Raw genomic sequence first — 24,459 nt, 5'->3', positions numbered from 1 at the left:
ACTCCCTGGAATATATCCAAAGAAAACAAAAACACTAAGTTGAAAAGATATCTGCGCCTCCATGTTCATAACAGCATTATTTATAATAGCCAAGACATGGAAATAACCTAAGTGTCCATCAATGGATGAATGAGATAAAGAAGTTGTGGATATATATACAATGAAATATATTAAACCATAAAATAACAAGGAACTCCTACCGTTTGTGATGACATGGATGGACCTTGAGGGTGTTATGTTAAGTGAAATACATCAGACAGAGAAAGACAAATACTGTATGATCTCACTTGTATGTGGAATCTAAAAACAAAAATTAAAAACCCAAAGTCACAGAAAAAAAGATCAGGTTCGTGGTTACAAGAGGTGGAGGGTGAGGAGAAGGGGAAACGGAGAAAGGTTGTCAAAAGATACAAACCTCCAGTTATAAGATAAATAAGTACTGAGGATGCAATGCACAAGAGATGGCTACAGCTAACACTGCTGTATAATATATAGGAAAGTTGTTAAGAGAGTAGACCCTAAAGCTCTCATCGCAAGGAGAAATTTTTTTCCTTTTTTCTTTTCTTCTTTCTTTTCTTTTTATTGTATCTACATGAGAAGATGGATGTTAGCTGAGCTTACTGTGGTAGTCACTTCATAATTTATGTAAATCAAACCATCATGCTGGTATGCCTTAAACTTATACAATGAGGTATGTCAATTATTTTTCAATAAAACTGGGGGTAAAAACCCCAGTATGGTACTGGCATAAAAATAGACACATGGACCAATGGCAGAATCAAAAGGTCAGAAATAAACCCACGCATATACTGTCAACTCCCTTTAACAAGGGAGCTAAGAATACTTAATGGAAAAAAGACAGTTTCTTCAATACGGGGTGTTGGGAAAATTGGATACTCAAATGTAAAAGAATGAAACTAGTCCCCTATCTTACACCACTCACAAAAATTAACATGAAATGCGTTGAAGACTTACATGTAAGATCAGAAACCATGGGACTGCCAGAAGAAAACATAGGGGAAAAACTCCTTGACATCAGTCTTGGCAATGATTTTTTGAATATGACACCTAAAGCACAAGCAACAAAGTCAAAAATAAACAAGCAGGACTACATCAAACTTAAAAGCTTCCACACAGCAAAAGAAGCTAGCAACAAAATTTTAAAAACCTATGGAATGGGGGAAAATATTTGCAAACCATATATCTGATAAGGGGTTAATATCTAAAATATATAAAGAACTCATACAACTCAACAGCAAAAAAAATCCAATAGCAAAAACAAGCCAATTAAAAAATGGGCAAAGGACCTGAATAGACATTTTCCAAAAGAAATATATGAATGGCCAACAGGTACATGAAAAGGTGCTCAATGTCACTAATCATCAGGGAAATTCGAAACAAAACCACAATAAGATATCCCCCCATGCCTGTTAGAATGGCCGTCATCAAAAAGACAAGAGAGAACAAACACTGGTAAGGATGTGGAGAAAAGGGAACCCTTGTGCATTATTTGTGGGAATGTAAATTGGTGCAGCCATAATGGAAAGCAGTATGGAGGTTCCTCGAAAAATTAAAAATAAAACTATCATATGATCCAGCAATTCCACTTCTGGGTATTTATCCCAAGGAAACGAAAATACTATGTCAAAGAGATATCTGCACCCCCATGTTCACTGCAGCATTATTTACAATAGCCAAGATGTGGAAATAACCTAAGTGTCCATTAGTGGCTGAGTGGATAAAGAATTTATGCTACATATATTCAATGAAGTATTGTTTGGCCATAAAAAGCAGGAAATCCTGCCATTTGCAACAACATGACTGGACCTTGAGAGCATCATGCTAAGTGAAATCTATCAGACAAAGACAGACAAATACTGTAAGCTCTCACTTATATGCAGACTCTAAAAGAAAAAAACCTAACTCAAAAAAAGAGATCAGATTTGTGGTTACCAGAGGCAGAGAGTGAGGGGAGGGGGAATTGGAAGAAGGTAGTCAAAAGCTACTAACTTCCAGTTATGCGATAAATAAGTACTAGGGATGTAATGTACAACATGATGGCTACAGTTGACACTGCTGTATGGTACACATGAAATTTGTTAAGAGAGTAAATCCCGAGAGTTCTCATCACAAGAAAAACCCTACTTTTTATTATTTTTTTGTATCTATATGAAATGATGAATGTTAAGGTTATTGTGGTAATCATTTCATAATATGTGTAAGTCAAATCATTATGCTATATACCTAAACTTATACAGTACTGCATGTCAATTATATCTCATAAAACTGGGGGGGGAAGAAAAGTATTGTTCCTTTGGTTGTATAAAATATTATAGAATAATTGAATATTTTTGTAGCAAGGTACAATGTCTGTACAACATAGTGTATAGATCTTGTATTTAAAAAAAAGACTTCCTTCCTGAGAGTTTCTAGCCTATCAGCCTGCCCTACAGATTGTGGACTTGCCAGCCCCCACATGACACAAGCCAATTCCTTGAAGTATACATAAATATGTTTGAAATGATATCACTTACCCAGGAAATATTTTCTATCTAAATTAGGTTAGAACATTGCCTTCTGTGCCTGCTCCAAGGATACCACTTATCACACTGGGTTCTAATTGCCTTCTTCTTTCATACCACAAATACTTATTGAGAACCTACTACACTTGACATGATGTTAAATGTTACAATAAAGAGCAAAATGGATGCAGTCCCTCTGAATGGTACTTCCAATCTAAGGCGGAGGAAACATTAATCAAACAATCACATTAATGAAACATATAAACTAAAACTGAAATGGAGAACTGAAAGAAAGGTACAGCTACTCTTTGAAATCAAATAAGAAAAAAATATAACATAGACTGAGAGGATGACAGTCTGGGAAGGAATTCCCTGAGGAAGCAACGCTTAGCTGAGCTCTGAAGATGAGTAACAGTTAACTGAGAATAGAGAATAAGAGGAGACCAGACAGTGGAAAGGCACTGTGACTGGAAAAAATTCAGATTCTGACAAACTGAAAGAATGCCAGTGTAACTGGAGTTCAAAGTGAGAAGGAAAGCGTGGTGAGAAAAGAGGCTAGAACAATACCCAGGTGCCACAACATAAGTAGCTTTGTGGGCTCTATTAAGGATTTTGTACAGGACGTGGCCATTGTTGGCTACATTTAAGCAGACAAGAAACCACTTGTACAAACTGTAACCGAAAGTTCGGTCTCTGAACCCGATGCCAATCCAAATAACGGGAACAGAGTCTTGAGTGGAAGAGGAAAGGTTTTTACTATGCCAGGCACAGGGAGCAAAGCAAGGGCTCATGCCTCAAAAATTGCTAGCTCCCTGATGAGGAATGGGTAGGGATTTTCATTTGGGGTTTTGGGTAGGGGAGGGGGGAACATGTAGCTTGTGCAGCTCGGCGCTTTCCCACCAGCATGCGTTTGGCCTTGAAAGGCTGCTTGCAGCAAGGCAGAGAGGGGAGGGTGAGATAGGAGGATGGCAGGTGGGCGTCCTTCGGCCGTTGTCTCCTCTTCTTCTTTGAGGCGGGTTCCAGCGCCGGGAGTCGAGGAGTTGAGGTCTGGGAAGCCTCCACTCCTTGATACTCTTGAGACAGCAGCTTTCCTGGCAAACTCAAGGCCACATGATTAGCTAAACTTTAGTGTGCCTCCAACTCCAGGCCACCTGGGCTTTTAACAATTTGTAACTCCCATTTAGTTGTAAAGCTCCAAGAGTCCAAGTTTAGAGAAACAGGTATTTACATATGAGTGGAGCTAGAGAAGCAGGAAAGGGGGTGGTGTGTTTTAGTTTTCACCCCATATACGCTGGGTTCAATGTGGGGAACTGATATCAGGGCTGATGTTAAGAGCCTGTAACAAAATCTCGTACAACTACGGATGAGCCAAGCTCTCCAGGAAGTCTCTAGAATCCCCCTCTTTATGGAAACAATTATCTTATCATTGTCCTGGCAAGCCTGAATGGGAAAGACGCGGTCCAGATTTATAGTGCTTGGCTCAGGGCCCTACCAGAGATAAGGGCAAGACATTTGTTAGCTCTACCAATCACTTACGTGCAGCAGCTGCTACAGGAATATCCAGAAAAGTTTCATCAAGTGCAGAAATATATGAGGATCCAAATCCAAATAATTATCCCCTACCCCGGATACATTCTTGAGAGTGAATGGATAATTGTCTATTATGGATCCTGCTAATAAGATAGCTCATAGAAAACTAAGTCCAGCTAGGGAATTCATACTAAAGAAAATATGATTTGCTGTGAATCCCCAACAATCAATACACAGTCCTTGCTTCGGAGGTCTGGTCTCAGTCACAGCCAATTCTCCCTGGAAAGTCTGCCTAAGAGTGAATCTCTTGAAAACCAAGTGAAGCAAGAGGGCAGAGAAAGTGAATTCTGCTCACTATTGGAGGAATTTTCTAAGAGTCAGAATGATCCAAATATAGAATGACCTACCTCAGGAGATAGTAACATCAAAATTTCAAAAATAAGCCAGAAGACCACTTCGAGGGTGTTGTAGAGGAGATTCAAGTATGTAGGTTGGTGTATATGGACTTAAAGCTTTCTTCGCACCATAAGAATCTTAGCGGCAGAAGGCATGATGTGAGAGAGTAGCTATAAGATAGGGAGCATTGAGAACTGAGAGAGAGAAAGAGGGCGTTGGTAAAAAACACTTAATAATGAGGAAGAAGAGAAGAACTTAATTTTGTTTGGAATGGAAGCAGCTTGTGCCCTTGTACCTGGTCGGATCTGGGCTTGGGAACCAGGGAAAAGAAATCTGACAGTGCATCCTTTCTGGGAACTGTGGCTTCCAGCTTAAACTCAGGTCTGCATATCTAACCAACTTCCTTGAACGTGCTCTCCAGATTTTGAGGTTGAACTGGAGTTATTACAGTTCAATTTGGATGGATTTCAGTTGTCTATTACTGTGTAGCAAATTACCTAAAAACTTAGCAGCTCAGAAGAACCCATATTTATTATCTCACACAGATTCTGTGGGTAGGCTCTGTGGGATAGGCTCAGCTGGGTGATTCTGGCTCAGGGTGTCTCTTGAGGTTGCAGCACAGCTCTCAGCTAGGTCTGCACTCATCTACAGGCTCAACAGGGGCTGGAGTATCCTGTTCTAAACTCACTCATTTGGTTACTGACAGGCCTTCATTTCTCGCTGGCTATTGGCCAGAGATCTCCATTCCTTGACACATGGTCCCCTCCAAAGCCAGCCTGAGTGCCCCATTTCATGGCATCTGGTTCCCACAAAAGTGATTCAAGAGGGAGAGAAATGTGAAAGAGTGAGTGAGTGAAATAGTGCCCAAATAGGAAGTAGGACTAGTATCTAGAATATATTAAGATCTCTGCCACTAAATAATAATAAATTAAAAATGGGCAAACAGTTGAACAAGCACTTCACAAAAGAAGATAAGCAAATGGCCAACAAGCATATGAGAAGATACTCAAGTATCACTAGTCATTAGGGAAATAAAAATTAAAACCCACAATGAGATATTGTTGTAGAGTCATAAAGACAGAAAAAATTTAAAAGACTGAAGATGCCAAGCATTGGCTAGGATGTATCGAGCAAGTGGAATGATAACAATACACTTCTGCTAGCATAAAATGGCAAAGCCATTTAAAAAATGGTTTAGTTATATGCACATTTACCATACCATTTCTAGATCTTTGTCTAAGAATAAGGACTTAAACTTTTCACAGAAAGACTTGTACAAGAATGTTTATGAGTGTCATTCATAATAGCCACGTCTGGAAACAATCTGTGTGCATGTGTCTATCCAACAAATTGTGGTATACAATAGAATACTACATAACCCTCCTTCTCCCCAAATAATTATATACCGACCCATGTAACAATGTAAATAAATCTCACAGTCAATATGCCAGGTGAAAGATCCTAGGGACAAGAGAGTACATAATATCTATCTATCTATCTGTAGGAAAATGAACCCACAGTGACAGAAATCAGGTCAACGACTATAGTGAGATAGGGCTTTGGAGGGTATTGACTTCAGAGTGGCATAAGGAACATTCTGGGACAAAGGATATATTCTATACCTTTTTTGTGATGATGGTTACAAGGGTTATGTGGCATACATTTGGTAAAACTCATGGAAATATAATTTAAGGTATATGATTTTCTATTATGTAATTTATACTTTATGAAAGTTGATTTTAAAAATAAGAAAAAAAGTTAAAAATATGTAGACTAAAACGTTTTTAGAAATGTGAAGGATAATTCACAAAAACAAAGTACTTGGAAACTTTACTTCCCTCTACCCAGGCAAAAATACTATAATTGAATAACACAATTAATCACTTTAATTACATATATACCTAGATACATAGGTACATAGATATAGATATGTAATTTTATACATCCAGGAAAATACTTTTTTTTCTGATATCTTTAATCATTTATGGGAGAGGACCATATAATAAACCTTATAGAAAATTTCAATAAATTTCCCAAGTAAAAAATTATTGAGAGGCCGGCCCCATGGCATAGGGGTTAAGTTCTGCACATTCTGCTTCAGCAGCCCTGGTTAGTAGGTTCAGATCCTGGGCACGGACCTACACCACTCATCAGCCCTGCTGTGGTGGCGACCTGCAAATAAAGTAGAGGGAGATTTGCACAGATGTTAGCTCAGGGCTAATCTTCCTCAACCAAAAAACAAGAAAGATTGGCAACAGATGTTAGCTTAGGGCTAATCTTTCTCAGGAAAAAGAAAGAAAAAAGAAAAAAATTATTGAGATTACTTTATCAAACCTCAATGCAAAAACCTAGAACTCAATAACTGAAGGATAACTTAAAAAGCCATTTTAAATTTAAAAATACTCTTCCAAATAACTTTTGAGTCAAAGTGGAAATCAAAACAAAAATTATAGATGATTTTTGAAATGAGATCTTTACATCTTGTAACATGTTATATGGTTAAAGATGAACTCAGATGAACTCAGAAAACAAAATCATAAATATATAATATTTCAGATAGTGGTAAGTTCTACGAACAAAAATAAAGCTGCATACAGTGGATAAAGACTGATCATAGAAGGGATGTCATTTTTTATATAGTGGTCAGGGAAGCCTTCTCTGAGAAGGTGAAATTTCAGCAGAATTCTGAAGAAAGTGGGGAGGCAGTCAAGCAAACATTGAGGGAAAAGCATTCTAGACACACACAAAAAAACTGCAAAGATGGTGCCAGCCCAGTGGCATAGTGGTTAAGTTCATGAGCTCCACTTTGGGTGACCCAGAGTTCGTGGATTCAGATCCCTGGCATGGACCTATACACCGCTCATCAAGCCATGCTGTGGCAGTGTCCTACATACAAAATAGAGGAAGATTGGCACAGATGTTAGCTCAGCAACAATCTTCCTCAAGCAAAAAGAGAAAGATTGGCAACAGATGTTAGCTCAGGGCCAATCTTCCTCACCAAAAAAAAAAAGGTGCAAAGACCCTGAGGAAGCTGGGAGTGGAGCAAGCAATGGTTTAATTGGGAGGGAGGGAGATCAAAGGAATGATGAGGTTTCAGATTGTATAGTACCTCTTAGACTATCATAAGGAATTTGCCTTTTATTCTGAGTGCATGGGGAGCCTGTGGAAGGTTTTGAGCAGAGGATAGACACAACATGACTTACGTCCTAAAGAAGTCACTCCAGAATCATCTATAGAGCAAAAAGGGTGAAAACAGGGAGATCAGTTGGGAAGTGGTTGTAATAGTCCAGGCAAAGCTGATGGAGATTTGGATCAGGATGGAATCAGTGGAGGCTGAGAAGAAGCGGCGAAATACAAGTAATCAAGAGAAAGAGAATAGAAGGAATTTGATTTAATAATTCAACTCAGAAATCTGGAAAGAGGCCAGCTAAACAAACTTTTCAGCAGTCATCTGGGAGAAGGGAATTAAGTGGGCAGGGAAGAATTTGTGAATTAGAAACCAGGAAGATGGTAGAATTGAAAAAATATATATTAAAGCTAGTGCTTTGAAAAGTCCAATAAAATAGAAGTTTTTGTTAAGGTAAGAAAAAAGACAAGAGAAAATACAGATACATCACATCTAGAATGAAAAAGAAGATATAACCTCAAATATGAATATTTTAAATTACAATGAAAAGGTTTAATTTGCTAATGCATGCAAAAAATTTTAAATTAATGTTTCACAAAAATACGTGTAAGTCAAAAGTAGAGAGAATAAAATACATAGAATAATGACTAATAGTAGAGTAGAATAACCATGGCAGAAATTTTAAACCTTTTTAAGAACTATATTATAGGAACTTTTAAACCTTTTTAAACTATATTATAGGAAATTTTAAACCTTTTTAAGAACTATATATATTAGGAACTCTGTGAGAAACTTTTACAGATGAATTATATCAAGCTTACGGCACAGATAGTTTCCATCCTATATACACTGATCTAAAATATAGAGAAATTCAATAGTTTGCCAACTGAGTTCATAACGTTGGCATAGCCCCAGTACTAAACAAAGGTAGTACAAAATCCTAAATAAATCACAAGCAAATTGAATTTGGAAGTATATTTTAATATCTATCCTCTGACGAAGTAGAGTTTATCAGGAAGCAGTATACTGATTTAAAAGAGCAAATTCTAGAGTAAGCCCAGGAACAGGTTTGCGTCTTGAGATGAACCTGATTGGTGTATGCCTTTGGTCAACCTATTTAATCTCTGTGTCTCAGTTTCCTCATCAATAAAATGGGGCTTATGATAGTATTCACTTTATGCAGTTGCCGTAAAGATTAAAAGAGTTAATTTTGTGAAGCACTTATTACAGTGCCTAGCATGTAGGAAGCACTCAAAAATATTAACTGTTATTATCAGTTTCTGTGCTTGTAAATGTATTGTTCATACCAGTAAATCAAAGGAGAAAAACCATAAGATAATGTTGTTAGATAAAATTTAATATCCATTTGTGGCTTTTTTAAGTCTCTTAATACACAATAAGAAGAAAGATACTTTCTTAAGATGATTAAATAAGTTCCATCTGAAATCAAGAACCTTCATCATCAAAGATGCCTATTACCACTAATTTTATCTCAACATTGTCAAGAATTTCTACTTGATACAAAAAGAACAAAAATATGAACTAAGGTTTTCTATTATTTACAGATGATACAATTATCTACCTGGAAAACCCAATGCCAATCAAAATCCAAAAAGGATTTTTTAAAAATTGACAATTATTCTAAATTTTTTCTGGAAGAATAAATATGTGAAAATTACTAACAGCACTTTGAAGAAGAGAAATATGAGGTGTCTTTGCCCTACTAGTAATAAACTGTGTTAGTGATGCATGAACATATCAACAGACGAGGAAAGAAAGGCCAGAAGATGATCAGCATGTGAGAAGGGTGGTGTTTCAAATAACTGTGGGACGTGTTGGTTTGTTTAATAAATGGTTGAGGATAAAGTAGACACCTTATTATTGATAAAATCTATCACCCCTTTGTGGACGTAAACACTGCATGTTTTTGAAATCCATCTTATTGTCAGGGGATGTTTGCCAACTTTGAATGACGCATCGGGAGTTGCTGCCTATGCACCCCTCTTCATGACATCTCCTTTTCACTCCGGCAAAGTTAATCACTTTTTTGAATGGGATGTTTATTTTCTCTACGCATGATTATATTCTCACTACATATGTATGTATCCCTAAATTATGTAACGTTATGCATGTTTTAAATTCAATATAAATGGTATCATCTGGTATATATTCTTTGCAACTTGCTTTATTTTGCGCTCAACATTATATGTGCGATTTATCTGGTTGATACATACATTTATATTCACTGTTGTGTAGTATATCATACATATCCATTATGTGATAAACCACAATTAATTTATCTAAGGTATGTATTATCCAGTTTGGCCAGCAGGAGACTAGAACTGGAACAAAATGAACATTCTTTAAGATGATTTTAAGAAGACAAAATGAAAATGAATTCATAAAAAGAAACAAGTAAATTTGATAATTTGGCCATTGAGCAAATTGACGTAGAGCCCAAAGTCTCAATAAGAAGAAAAACAAGCTGTGGTAGCAAAATTAATTCCATCAGCTAACGCCCCCTGTATTAGACTGCTCTGGCAACCATGATAGAATACCACAGGCTGGATGGCTTAAGCAACTGAAATTTATTTTCTCTGGGTTCTGGATGCTGAAAGTTCAAGATCAGAGTTCCATCAGTGTTGGTGAGTGGTAAAGTCTCCCTTCCTGTCTTACAAATGGCCATGTACTCGATGCCTCGCAGGGCGTTGGTCCTACCCAAAACATTCATAAGACATTTGATTTTGGACATGGATCGAATATCAAGGACCTTTTGGCATGGACCAAATGCCTCCAAGGATGTTTTGGACAGGACCAAATATGACCAATTATCAAGGACATTTTGGCATGAACCAAATGTCTTATGGATGTTTTCGACAGAACCAAATATCAAGGACCTTTTGGAGTTGACCAAATGTCTTATGGAAGTTTTAGATAGGACCAAATGTCTGCTAATCACTCACTGTGTCCTCAGCTGGTCTCTTGTCTGTAGGTGCGTGGAGAGTGAAAGAGAGAGATCTCCAGTATCTCTTTTTTTTATAAGGACACTAGTCCTATCAGATTAAAGCCCCTCCCTTATGACCTCATTTAACCTTAATTATCTCCCTAAAGGCCCTGTCTCCAAATACAGTCACATTGGGGGTTAGAGCTTCAACATATTGGGGGCGGGGACACATTTACTCTATGACACTCTCAAATTACGTATACCGCTTAGCTATTGCCACAACAATGTTACATAAAAACAAACTCAAAATCTCAGGGGCTTACAAAAACAAATATTTATTTTTCTTGCTCATGGGAATGTGGTAGGGATTAGGATGATCTCAGCTGGTGCTGGTAGTGTGTGGATCCAGATTGCAGTTCAGGTTTAGGTCCACAGGTCTCATTTTGGAGTCCAAACTATAGGTCAACAGGTACCTAAGGCATGTTCTTTTCAGGGTGATGGCAGAAGCCCAAGAGTACAAAACCCAACCACATAAATGCATTTCAAGCCTCAGTTTGCACAAGATCCACAAACATCCCATCAGCCAAATAAATTCACACAGCCAAGCCCAAATTCAAGGGGGAGGGAAGTCAATTTTACCCACCATGTGGCTATGGCAAGGGTAAGCAGACATGCTACTGTGGCATAGTGAAGAATTGGCAGCAATAATTCAATCAGCCACAGCATGTATTCTTGAGCTCTGAGTGTTTGACAAGAGCCTTAATTGACACCAGAAGACATTCTTTTGCGGCAGTGGCCCATGTGGGTTGTGAGTAGTGAAGACTGATGCTGCAGCCACACCAAAGGTCTTTGTCTCTCCATGTTGTACGCTGACTGCCTTATATACTCCTTGTATCTATTCTTAGGGTTCTGATTCAGCGTATCCTATACTGTGGTTTGGAGTTTCAAATAAGTTGCATTTCATTCTATGAGCTCTGAATCAATTGAGAAATATTCAGAATTCTTGTGGGAATTCAGTACAGTACAGCGGTCCCCCGTATCTGATGGGGGTATGTTCCAAGACCCCCAGTGGATGCCTGAAATCACAGATAGTACAAACCCTGTATATATTGTGTTTTTTCCTATACGTATATACATACGATAAAGTTTAATTTATTAATTAGGCACAGTAAGAGATTAACAACAAAACTAACAATAAAGTTAGCTTTGGGCCATTATTAAGTAAAACAAAGGTTGCTTGAACGCGAGTCAATCTGATAACCAAGACAGCTACTAAGTGACTAACAGGTGGGTAACCTATACAATATGGATAGCTCGACAAAGGGATGATTCACGTCCCAGGAAGGACAGGACAGCTCACGGTTTCATCACACTACTCAGAATAGCCTGCAATTTAAAACTGATGAATAGTTTATATCTGGAATTTTCCACTTAATATTTTTGGACTGCAGTTGACCACGGGTCAATCTGGGGTATAAGTAACTTATACCCCAGAAAGCGCAACTGTGGATAAGATTGGGACTACTGTATTTGCTCTCCTATTGGCAAAGCTGACTTGGACGCCAGACTAAAATGGGCTTCCCACTATATCCCCTCCTGATTTGAGCTTACCTACCTATTTATAGGTATCATCCCTAGAGAGCGCCTGTCTGTGTTGTTTACTGCATGGGAAGAAGAATGAAAGGGGGTCACATTAATACAGGAGAGGAGAAACAGAGTGAGAAGAGTGTTCAAACTGAAGACATAGTCCTTGTGGAGGCCTTGAGACAGGACACCGAGTCACTGATAACTGGTGGCCATTGCAGAAGTCTCCAGGCGCTTGAGGGACTCACTATCCAGGCGATGAATTGCTGAAGATGAAGGCCTTTGGGCAATTTAGCCAGAAGAAAATTAGGCCAAGAGGAAACCTGAGAGTTGACCACACATAAAAGAGAAGAAGACAACTTCATTATTCAATGAATATTTATTGAGTGGTACCTTGTGCCAGGTACACTACTGTGCGAGTGGGGGATTTAGCAATTAACAAACTAGCCATCTAACTTGTCCATGTGGAACGCACATTGTTTACAAGATGACGTGCAAACAATTAACTGAATAAAACATATATACTATGATAGAACGTAATAAATGGTAAAAAGAGAAAAAAATCAAAGAAGAGGGTTAGGGTGCATTGGTGGTGTGGAGTATAATTTCAGAAAGGACAGCCAGGGTAAGTGGCATTTGAGTAAAGATCTGGAGGAAATGGGTCCATGAGGATAGAGCATTCTGCACAGAGGTAGTAGCAAGTGGAAACACTTGAGGGAGTTGATGCTGGGGAGGCAGGTTGAGAGATAGTAAGAATGCCAGTGTGTGAGAAGGTGGTAGGACATGAGTCCAGCAAATAATGGGGATGGTGGTGAGAGGAGAGGAAGGGAAGATCAGCTTATAAACCATTGCGATGCCCCAGGTGTTTATTCCATGAGATGGGGAGGCATTGGGGTATTTTGCACATAAGGGAAATGTGGTCTGATCTACCTTTTACAGCGAAGGTTGAGTACAGACTAAATGGGAGCATGGGTCATAATTCTATATGCTCCTGAGGAAATAACAAGAGTCAGTAGCTAGAAAGGGATGACATTTCTAACTAAATAACCCCACTTAACTGACCATCCACCAGTGTAACTGGCTGCCAATCACCCTGGGATTTAAGGTCGGCAGCTTGTCACTGGCAGCCCCAGCAGAATATAGGAAAGCTGATGCTGGGAAATTCCTACCTCAAATGGAGCATCAGAACTATGACATCCCAGATTTCCTCCAATACTGAGTGTCTCTGACTCCACAGCATGTGTCCTCAGACTTCCCCATTTAGAATATCAGCTCCATGAATGCAGGGAGTTTTGTCTGTTTTGATCATTGCTGTACTCTCAGTGCCTCAAATAGTGTCAAGCATATAGCAGACACTCAGTATTTGTTAAATGTGTGAATGTCTCTGTTAAACTTATTGCAGGACCTGGAACAATGTACTTTTATTCTTTGTACCTCATAAAATATTGGAGGGCACCTGATGAACTTTCTAGGTCTGCCAGTCTATGATCCCATTTCAAACTCTGACCCATTGCTTCTAAAGGGCTTTCAGGCTAAGGGGTGTGTGAAGAGGTGCTTATGGGGAGGAAAGGCAGGGATGGGTAAGGGCAAAGCTGAGTCAAGGAGAAGTGCACGGATATCCTCGGGGCTGGGGACCAGGGCACTCTTTGAAAGTAAATGTGAATTATCTCTTTGAGACACACAGGGTTCTGATTGTAATATGGGATGTTTCCCTAGAAACTGAGAGTACAGGACATGGAGGACCCAGGCCAAGTATGCTGCCTTTGCCTCATTTGAGCCAGCCTGGTCAACAAAATGTTCACAGGTCCCTGAAGCTCTCCAGGGAAAAACAGCATAAAGAGCAGCAGGGGCTCCTTTTAAGTGCATCAAAAATACATTTTTAATCTTGATGAAGTTCACAAATGCCATATTCTTCAAGCAAAGAGTTCCATGAAGGCACAGCATTACTATGTGTCCCCAGACACCCATGAGGCAGCAATTTCACGGCCCCCTGAAGTTTGGCAGAGCTGCCAACATCAACGGGTTGGCTGATGGGGCCCAGATTGGCTATCAGATAAGCCATGAGACATGCTGTCATATTTATTGAATACAAATCCAACATAAAAAACATACACACTAGGTAACTGCAATGATTTTATTCTGCATTTAGCTTTAGTTTATTTTAAACAGAAAAGAGTGATTTCAATGTCCAGAAGCATGCATATAGGTGTATCTTCCATGCTCCCTGTCCAATAAGTTGCTTTCACTATGAAGTAAAGGAAGTAGAGTTCAGCTTCATGGTGATCTAGGAGGAAGAAAATAACAGTTACAACTTAGTTACTTACTAATTGTGAGGCTATTGACAGCTATTATGTCATGAACTCTTTATACTAGTCCTAGCAGGTAAATACTATTGTTGCATTCAGCTTATAGATGGGGAAACTGAGGCTCAGAGAGAGTGCCTGTTCGATGGTCATATAGCTAGTAGAGGGCAAACACAGTACTTGGACCCAACTGTATGCTCTGAATTCAGGTGTGCATGACATTGTAGTATATACTCCAATAGGACAGTGTCATTGCCTTTCAAACTCAAATGCTGGAATAGCCACAACTATTACTGCAGGGAACAGTATTCTAAATAAACAGGATCTATATTTCCTGGCAGATGATCTCAGTGTCCCAGGGAGACACTAGAAAAACAGAGAGAAATGAACCCAAATTCTAGGGGTTTCGGCTGTTGGGACTCTCTGTTCTTTCTCCAGACACCAGAGTGGGCACCTTCCCTTGTGGATTTGTTACCCCTATGGGCCCAGGGAGGGTTAGAGTGTGGACAGCACCCCAGCAGTACCCGGCCATTCATCCTCCCATCCGACAGTACAAGGACAGTCACCTTCTTCCTGGAGTCATTTCACTGCTCAGGCCTGAAGGTCCCTGCGGCGACGGCCAGAGACTTTGAAGCCCATCTCAGTGGGCAGCAAGTTGCTGTTCGCCATACTCCCAGCACTGCTCAGCAAGCCTGCCAGCCGATGGGTCAAGCAGCTGGCAGTGTTGCAGGATCTCTTCTGGGCAGTGATGCTGATTTGCAGGATGGAGAAAAAGAAAGGCCTGTCAGTGAGAGGCTGGGGGCAGGATCCTGCCCCATGGGACCTTCATGGTCAAATTACTGCTCTGAGAGGCACCAATGAACCTTAGGAGTTTCTCCTAAACACAGTTATCATAGCAGAAAATCATAGGCCATTAGGGAAAATGCCATGATCACTCCCCATAGACATTCCCAGACGTGTCGGAAAACCCAGTGGTGGCTCTAGGTAACTGTCCACCGGACACAGAGCTGTAACAGCTAATCGTTTCTGTATTAATAAACTAAAGATCAACCAAAGTTTATGAGACTGGAGAGAATTATGGCTCCACACCCAACCCCATCACAAGGATTGTCTAGAAGTTACATCCCACTCAAATCACCAAATACCCTTCTAGGAATATGAAAATTTCCCAGACTCACCTGGAAGAGGAAGAGAGTTGGCAGCATCACGTCATGGAGGTGCTTACCTGCTCCTCTGGGCTCCTGTTCTTGCTACTTGAGGTTGGTCACAGGGACCACCCAGCATGCCCTGAGTCCAGCTACCTGGAGCTAAGGCTACTTCTAAAACAGGTCCCTGAAACCATGAAGCCTGGGATCTGGGCCACAGCAATAATGACCACTGCTCAATATTTTTAGAAATATACTTTTATTCCCCAATGACAAGCACATTCAGAAGCTGGAGTGAGAAGCTCTGCTATGAAATTCTCAGGGACTCACAGGGCTGCCCTCTCTCTCTCTGATCTCTTCCTGGGTGATTCTCTTCTGGTCTGTAGGTCCTGCTCTCTCTCCTCCCATCTGAGCTTCCAGACATCGACTGCCACAAAGAAAGCCACTCATACCAGCCCGAAGAACAAGCAGAGAGGACCACATGCATTAACTTATAGGAAAGAAGTAAGAAAAGAAATTAGAAAGGAGAGGGAGGGGCTTAGTAGGCATCCTGGGACGTGCCAATGTGAGGGCCGTGGTCTCTCTCCAAGCCTCTGGCCATGACCCTTTTCTTCCCAGGTGCTCCGACCCCAATTGCAGTCTGAGGGAACGTGTGAAACTTGTTGAGGTCCTGCGTGTATGTGCCCAGCACACAGGTACTCAGATTACTGCACCGCTTAGCTCTGGGGCTGTCCAGGCTGCAGGGAAAACACATGCCAGGTGGTACCATGCACTGGGTCTGCCCCTGTGGCTGTCACACAGAACGTTAGAGTAGGAGTCACTTGGAGCCAGGCAGGAGGGGCGGGCAGGAGGGCAGCTCACACCTCGTCCACTAGGAGAACTCAGAGGTTCACTGAGCCAGAGCAGGTGCAGTGGGGAAGGGCTGTGGTGGAGAAGCTGGGACCTTGTCTGGCATTCCACATGCTGCTCAGTCCTTCATGCTCTGCAGAGAGGGTCTCAGGGGGGATGCAGGTGCAACACGTGCCTCTGTCCGGGCAGTGCTGGGGCCAGACAAGGGACGGGTGTGTCTCCAAGCTCAGGGTGCACGGGGAGAAGGGGCCGGGAAGGGTGTCTGGCTCCTGACAACATTCACATATCCATGGATCCTACACACCTGAAGACCCCAGACCTACCTCCAACACTGCTCTACCTGAGCCCACCCTCTGCAAGGCCTTTGGCTTCACCTTGCAAATGTGCAATGAAGGCACCTTGCAGGTGAGAGAGAATATTGTATGCAGGTTAACAAGGTGGAGCCAAATTTCCAGAATCTCCTGAGATATGTGGGGTCCATCTGCTGGGGTCACACTTACCAGTCCTAACTCCTGCAGGGCTGGGAAGTCTCCTCAGTAATGCCAGACCAGTGTCCAGAGAGAGGGATTCCACACCGTCCCCAACCGCTTTCAGAAATGGATCTTTTTACATGTGGTCTAGCCACAGTCTCTCCACCTGACCTGTCTTCAGTGGAGCCTGAGAACAGCGGGGCCCCAGGTCGGGGTGAACTGACAGCCTGCTGGCCTCCTGTCCGGCTGGGTTCTCTCCTCCTTCTTGGGCCTGACAGGAGGGAGGGGGTGCCCTGTGCTGGGTGGGGTGGGGAGCCTCACCTGGCGCCCCCTGTCTCCTGCTCCTGCTCCAGCGCCCTGACCTTCATCTGCACATAGTCCTTCACCAGCGCAGCCAGTAGGAGTCGCGATTCCTCCTCAGGGAGTACAGCAGGATCTGGGAGGCTCTCCAAGGCAGACCTGGGGAGGGGAGGCAAACCCAGTACAGGCTCAGAGCCCCCGCCTGGCCCCTCCCCGGGAGAAGCAGCCAGGCTTCCTGGTTTCTGCACCTTCTCCTGAGGAGGTGGCCACCAACTCCCAGTGCACAGGGCATGAGGCCAGTGTCCTTTTGAGGACACTGATTCATCAGGATCCAGGCACCAGTGTGACCTCCGAGTCGGGGTGTGCTAGATCCAGATCATGCAGGCTTGTGAAAGGTTAAATTTTCAGAAATTTTATGAACCTAGTTTTAAATATAGCCAATATTAAACATTAAATGATAAAACTTACAATCAGTGCTAAAGCTAAAAAGAGTTTTAGTTTAATAAATATAATTTGTAAGAGAGTAAGAAATAGATTAACAGATCACACATCAGATTTAAACAACAAACTTATGGGCAAAATAGGTAGTAGATTAGAATGCAATTCATTTCTCAGATCATGGAGGAATTATATCAATGAGCTGGCTACAGATAGAAATGTTTGGTAAAAGGAAACAAAAGCATTCTCTGAGGCTCAGTGAGGGAGAATATATCTTATTTCTATTTGTAAATTGTGTGTTACAATCTTTATATCATAAAAAGCTTATAGTAATCTTATGTGCAGGTTTACATACATATATTTTCCCCCTGAGAGCTGGTTGTTAAACATTCAGAGCACAGAACTGCTTGATCCCAGGGCCAGTAGGAGGAGAGCGTGCTGCTGGCAGGGCTGTCTTACCTGAATGGTGCTGCCTGGATGATGCCCACCTGGTACAGGACCAAGATGCTGAGAGGCAGGAAGGGGGAGAACTTCCAGAAGCCCATGACGCCTTTCTGCAAGGGAAGAATGACATCACCACCTGCAGCAATTCAAAACCCTCTGGACCCACAGACCTGGGCTCTGGTCCTGCCTCTGCCTCTAACTCCCTGCCTTCCAGGCTCCTGGCTGGTTGTGTCATTTCCCTTCACCCTTGTTTCCTCAGTGAAGTGGACTGCTGGAAGATCCAGGGGGCCTGTAGCATGCATGGCTTAGCAAAGCTGGAGGAGCAATGAGGAGGTCTCAGTCTATATGCCCCTCCCTGCCACCCCACACATTCTCACATCTACCTGTTGGCCAGGTCTCCATCAAGGATAGTTTTGGAGCACTCTAGCACCACAGCTGCACCCATAATGCAACCCAGAGCTGTCCTCCCTGTCTGGGGCTTTTGCTCACACCCGGAGGGGTGTGTTTTAGGGGAGTAGATAGAGAGAGAATATCTCTGAGGTTGGAATCTCTGAGAAACTGAAGACTAAATTCAACTGTTCAGCAGCTCCACACTTTCTCAGAGTTCCCTGTAAGAACCAAGCTTAGCAGAGTGTTAAACTGGGATAAAGGACTTGAACTGGAGAAAAAAAGCTCCCACAACCCACATTGGGGCTTGCCTTTAATGGCTGTCTGCCCCTCAGTCCTTGTGCCTAGTTGCCACTCACTTGCCATGACCCAGTTTGCTAACTGATTTCCTGGGGACCACTAGCAACCAGATGCAATCTGTGAGCTCATGGTTTACATAAAGCTACTCCTGCATCCTTCTCTGTGCACAGTGCCTGGGGAGCTCAAGCATCCCAAGACTGGTCTAAGCACGTGTGCAGCAAGAGACTGAGACTGGAGCCTACCTCAGCACAGGACGAGTAGGGCAGGGAGTCCTCAAACTGAGACTGTCCAGTCTTACCTGGAGCAGGAGCCTGGAATGAATCGGGGACTAATAGAGACTCTGTGACGAAGAGATCTAGACAAAAGTGGACAGAGATGCTGAGACGGGCAAGGAGATCAGCCAAAAGAAAGACTAATGGAGGGTGGGTGGGAGAAAGGGAGAAAGAAATAGAAAAATACACCTAAGCAGGAATCTTGAGGCTCACCGGGCAAGTACTAGCAGGTAGCCTGGAACAGAGACAGTGGCAGCAGCAGCGTCGAAGTCAGGGAAAGGCACTCTCGAAGTATCTGTGGCACTTGAGCTGGAAAGTGGCTCTGATGCCTCCCAGCATCAGCGTCTGCTTTTATTCCCTCTGCTTTGAGTGTTGGGTGGTCCAGGAGCTCTGGGCAGCCAATGAGGGGAAGGATCCTGTGCCCCAGTGGATTGTGTCACCGCTTACGTCCAGAACCTGGAGCATCCAGGAGGACCATCCCACTTGTATTTGCATTGAGGTCATTGATGGAAGTGGGAGGGGTGGGGACCAAGGAAAAACACCCTTGAAATGAACAGGAATTTGAGCACAGTTTGACGTCATGGTAAATTTCACCTGTTCATTTCCACTGGTTTTCAATACAAGCCCCCTCCATCCCCAGCTGTGCAATCTTGTAGGGCAGGGTCCAGGACTGTAGGGGCTCCTGGCTCCCCTAGACTGATCCTAGATCCCTGTCCATGTGAGAGTTGGAGGGTTAAGGCACAGGGGGTTGATTCTGGGCCCAGGCAGGATGTCTGATTCAGGCAGGTGGAATCACCCACAGAGGAGCAGGGATCCTGGGAAGCAAGAGACGGAAGTGAGCAAGAACTCTGTCAGACCTGAACTCAATTCCAGCTGCACCAATTCCAAGTGGTAGGATCATGACCAAGTAACTTCTCAGCACCTCAATGTTCTCATTTTGAAATGGGGACCCTATTCCCATCTTGAAAGAATGTTGTGATCAGTAGCCATGTGTCTGGCACCCAGCTAGATAGGGATCTAGAAGAGACTTCTGGCTCAAACAGGGGCTTCTGTAAGGTCACATTCCATACTTTCCGAACCCCCACCTTGTGTGGCTGCCTGGACTCGCGCTGAGTGGTCTAGCATGTAGATAGGAGGGATCATACATCCTGCTGCGCCTCAGCGGGGAGGTACAAGGCACAGGTGCTTCCTCAGCCTCCAAGCAGCCCCAGCCCTCCCCCTGCCTCGATCACCTGCCTGCACGCCCTCATCCCCCGCCATCCATCACCTCTCGCTGTTCAGCCTGTCCGAGCCGTTTGCCCAGCTGCCCCAGCTTCCCGCTGCTGTTTGCCAAGATGTCCCAGTGACGTGCGATTCTGGCCCTGCACCCACGTCCCTCGCGCTTGAATCCTCCACTAGAGATCAGGGCAGGCTTGACGCTGCTTAAAGTCCCTGCGGAAACTAACGCTCACATTTCCAGGCATACTCTTTCAAACACACGAACTCATTACTGTGCTAAACATGCGCCCGCTCTCCAAAGCACAGGCACTCACAAACACTCGCTCGCAGGGACATCCGCTCGGGTTCACTTTCAATTGCGTCCCAAGTGTGCCTGCGAGTCTCTTGTGGGATGGCATGCACACACTGGCATGATGATGACCCGCTCGCACCGTACCTGCACTCGCTCTCGAGAATAAGCGTGCTCCATAACATCAAATTATGTAGAACCTCGACCCTCTCACCCCCTGCTCAACAAGGTTTCAGGACCCCTCTGCCAGAGCTTTCTGCTCCAAGCCTGCCTGGAAGGTCCGAGGTCCTAGTTGCCACCCTCAGCGGGTGGAGTGAGGGGAAAGAAGCTTCCCACTGTCCGCGGATCTCCGGGTCTGAGCGCGCACTCGCGATCCGCCGCAGGCTGTACAGATCCTCCTAGCGCGGCAAGCACAGCTGTGGCATCGGCGGGGGGGGTGGGGGGGGGGGCGGGGAGGCGGGGGGGGGGGCTTGGGAGGGGAGTGAGGGGGGGTAGGCAAGGACCCCAGCTGGGTGGTTCTCTCAAACAAAGCAGAAACTAGCCCCGGGGATGCCATAAGTGAGCTGAGCCACCGGTCCGCACTCCAGTCCTCAGTCCCCAGGAGACACAGCATTTCCTAGGACACACCTGCCTCGCGGCACATCTCTTCCCATTCCACTTGGTAGTCTCTATGCTCCGGGACACCTAACTTCCAAGGTGCCCTTATTCCACTTTCTTCCTTCTTAACTCCCGGGACGGCACTGTCTCAAGGGAATAAGAGCTCGGGGCAGGGGAACTGGGTGTCTGAAACTCGCTCTCCGCAGGGCAGACAGGCAGGGCGGCCGGGGAACCCGGGAGTGGAAGGGCGGGTGGGTAGGACGCAGGTGCGCGTCAGGCACGGAGCCGGGAAAGCGAGCGGAGCAAGGGACAGGGCTCAGGATGGCGGATCCTGGGCTCGGTGCGTCCTGGAGCCTAGAATCAGGCAGCCGCCGCTGAGAGCCAGTCCGGGCTTCGGGGCTCAGCAGTTTGGGTCCTGAGCCCTGACCTAGGCTTTCCGTGCGGAGCTGCAAGGCCGAATTGGCAAAGGCAGCATAGGGGACACTGTGCGGCAGGAGGTTGGGCTCTGCCGCTCGAGGCTGTTGTAGGCGAGTCTTTGCTCTCAGGTGCCAAATGCTTTCGCGGAAATGACTTCCACTTACGAGACCTGAGGTTTCTAACACACGAACCGACTTAAGAAACGACTTAAGAAACGACTACTCTAGAAGCCGATTTCGTGGGCATGTCGGTGTGAGGGCTCAGAACTCTAGCCCTGGGGCCACGTGTGCCTTCAGCCTTCTTGCCAACATTCACTCCTCCAACATTCACTCGGAAATCTTTGGTGGCTACCAACCGGGCTGGCGGTGCGGGGGAAGGAATCCGGGTCTGCACCCTTCTAGAAGGTGCTAGGGTAGCCGCCAGCAGTTTCAGACTTTCCTTTCAAGGTCAGCGTCTTCAGATAGGGAGGGACTGGTACTAACTCACCCCTCAAGCCCGCCTTGAACTTGCAAGAAGCGCCTGGTGCTGAGCTGGGGGCCGAGGTTTAAAAAGAAAAGTCCTTTACTTTGGCACTTGGCAGTATGTCTGGCACCCTGGCAGGCACTCAGCCAATGTTTGTTGAATGAATGGAAACAATTCATTCCAGCAAGTTCAACATCCAGTCTCACCGCTGTTACAGGGCTCTAATCCCAGCCTGCAGAAAATCCGGACCTTGTTAGGTAGAGCAGCGTCGTGCCTGGATTCTGAAATTGGGAGCACAACATTTCAGTCAGACTCCTCCCATTTCATTCGGCACGCACAGTCGGTTTCCTGATAGAAGTTTCCAGGACTGAGACAGAGGAGTAAGGGTTATCCCAATGATTCCTCCTAAAATCTAGTGTCTCCTAGTATAAAATACAAAACCACTCTCTTCTGAGCCCACCCCTGATTCACAAGTGGACTCAAGGACGTCCAGACATTCGCTGGCGCAGCCTGCGTAGATTGCATCCAGCTTTCCCTGAAACTTCTCTGAACTTCAGCCCTAGACAGCTTGATCTAACGAAAGTTGCCAAGGAAAATACTGATTTTAAAATAGTCACCTGACTATTTGGCCCTTGATTTAATGATCTTATTTCATAGCTTTTAAACCTGGAAATCAGGGTCAGTTGGAAACAATCTGGTTTAGAAAAAAAAAAAAGCTTTGCAACATTTTGAAATTAATAAACGGAAACCTCATTAAAGTTCGGAGGCGAAGAGGTGGAGCTCTCACTCCCTACCTCTATAGCAGAGCCCAAGAGGGGGAAAGTAGACTTCTTCTTCTTGACAGGCAGGAAGCTCAGCCAATGAGAGAATGTCATAACTCAGCCAATGAAAAGCCACTACACACGGAACTCTCAGTTCCTCCAGGGGACTGCTTGTTTTCAGTAGCCCTCCCAACTTCCTCTTAAATAAGAGTTTCTCCTCCTTTGCTGCTGGGGTACTTGCAGGTGGTGAGCCATGGTTGCAGACCTGAATTGCATTTCTTTGCTCATCACAAATAAACCCATTTTTGCTGGAGAAATAACTAATTTCAACAATTTTGATAGAGTCTAACTGCAATGTTTATTTCCATTCTTTAAATTAGATTCCTATGCTTTTTGATTTAAAGTTTTTTAAAAAGATGATTTATCACAGTGTGCCAGAGACCCATATCTGGTTGAAAATTCTTATGTGAGTTTCCATGCAATTAAAAGACTTACACCTAAAGGCTGTTCCTCTAATTCTATACAATGTGTGTATGATCTAGACTCAACAACAACAAAACCACCACAATTACAACCGCGGCAGCAGTAGCAACAACGCAATTCCTTCTCTTTAGCCTGGGGGACATTCGGAGCTGTCAAATTAACTGGAGAATTTCGACTGAAAATTGATTGTACTGGGTTCTACATCCAAGGAGCTTGGAAGTCACCACTCTGTCCTAATAGCAAATAAAAAGCTGAGGAGACTGGAAGAAACAACAACTCTTCTGCGATCATTAAGAGAGATGAACACCGGGCAATCCCTTCCCCCAAGACTGGGGAGACAGACAGGCGGATGCAGGGAGTAATGGCTGACTGGAGCAGAGACTCACAGGGGCAAACCTCAGTGGGAACCAGCACTGAGGTAGGAAAACCTGAACTGTAACTTATGAACTGCTGGAGGCTTAGTGTAGACGGCTCTTGAGAGTTAAAACTCCAGGGGCACCCAGTCAGAGGGCCACCCACAATCGTGTGAGTTTTATCTCTAGGAGCTCGACCAGATTCTCACAGTACATATGGCAGAAAAATCCCCTGGTGGGATTTGCCTCCAGGAGCTACCCCTGGTTCTCACAGTAAATAACAGAGAAAAATCCCCCTTTGCCTCCAGAGGAGGAGTGGAAAGGAATCATTGTGAAATAGACCAGAGTGTTCTGTTCTTCCTAAGAAGGCCTACCTTCAAGAGAAACCAGATAACCAGAGCCTAACCTGCTGGGGTATTATCACGGCCTAAGTTACCAGGAGGAAGGGAAACACCCAACAACAGTCAGCTCTAGCCTTCCCACTGCCATTAAGAGCTTAGAACCAAGAATATGACGTCAGTGGGTTTTAGGGTAGACAAGGAATGAGAAAGGCATTTGTGGCAGAAGAAAGGAATGGGATATGTGTCCGTGGGGTTTTCCTGGCCTCTCATGCTTGGACAGTGAGAAGGCCTCGCTGACTTTCCTCCAGAGAGGAGTTGACCTGCCCTGGGGCTGCCCTTCCCAACCCCACAGGCACCTTCTTACTGTAGGCACCAGGAGAGGTTCCTTCCAAGGTCCAGAGGCTATTTTAGGATGCCTTCAGCTGCCAGGGAAAATGCTGAACGTGGTAAACCATGGCCAGGCAGGTCACTCTGAGAGGTGGATGGACTCAGTTGGTCACATCAAGGAATCACTCTTGATGTGTTTC

The 24,459-nt window shown here is 44.0% G+C and overlaps 1 protein-coding gene across 6 annotated transcripts; it reads right to left on the bottom strand.

Annotated features, from left to right (window-relative positions):
- Nucleotides 1-14,221: 14,221 nt before the first annotated feature.
- On the bottom strand, nucleotides 14,222-22,721 carry CALCA (calcitonin-related polypeptide alpha). 6 transcript variants are annotated; one of them, XR_011440270.1, is made up of 6 exons: nucleotides 21,888-22,721; nucleotides 19,225-19,826; nucleotides 18,068-18,162; nucleotides 17,192-17,329; nucleotides 14,973-16,288; nucleotides 14,224-14,387 (listed from the first exon to the last, which is right to left on the bottom strand). XR_011440270.1 is itself a non-coding variant. In NM_001085424.1 (5 exon segments), coding segments are annotated over 3 exon segments (384 nt in total). In that variant the 5' UTR covers nucleotides 18,154-18,162; nucleotides 19,225-19,317; the 3' UTR covers nucleotides 14,222-14,387; nucleotides 14,973-14,997.
- Nucleotides 22,722-24,459: the final 1,738 nt, after the last annotated feature.

This window comes from Equus caballus, chromosome 7, assembly GCF_041296265.1.
Source record: "Equus caballus isolate H_3958 breed thoroughbred chromosome 7, TB-T2T, whole genome shotgun sequence".
Taxonomy (NCBI): Eukaryota; Metazoa; Chordata; class Mammalia; order Perissodactyla; family Equidae; genus Equus; species Equus caballus.
This window is presented reverse-complemented; position numbering and strand designations above follow the sequence as displayed.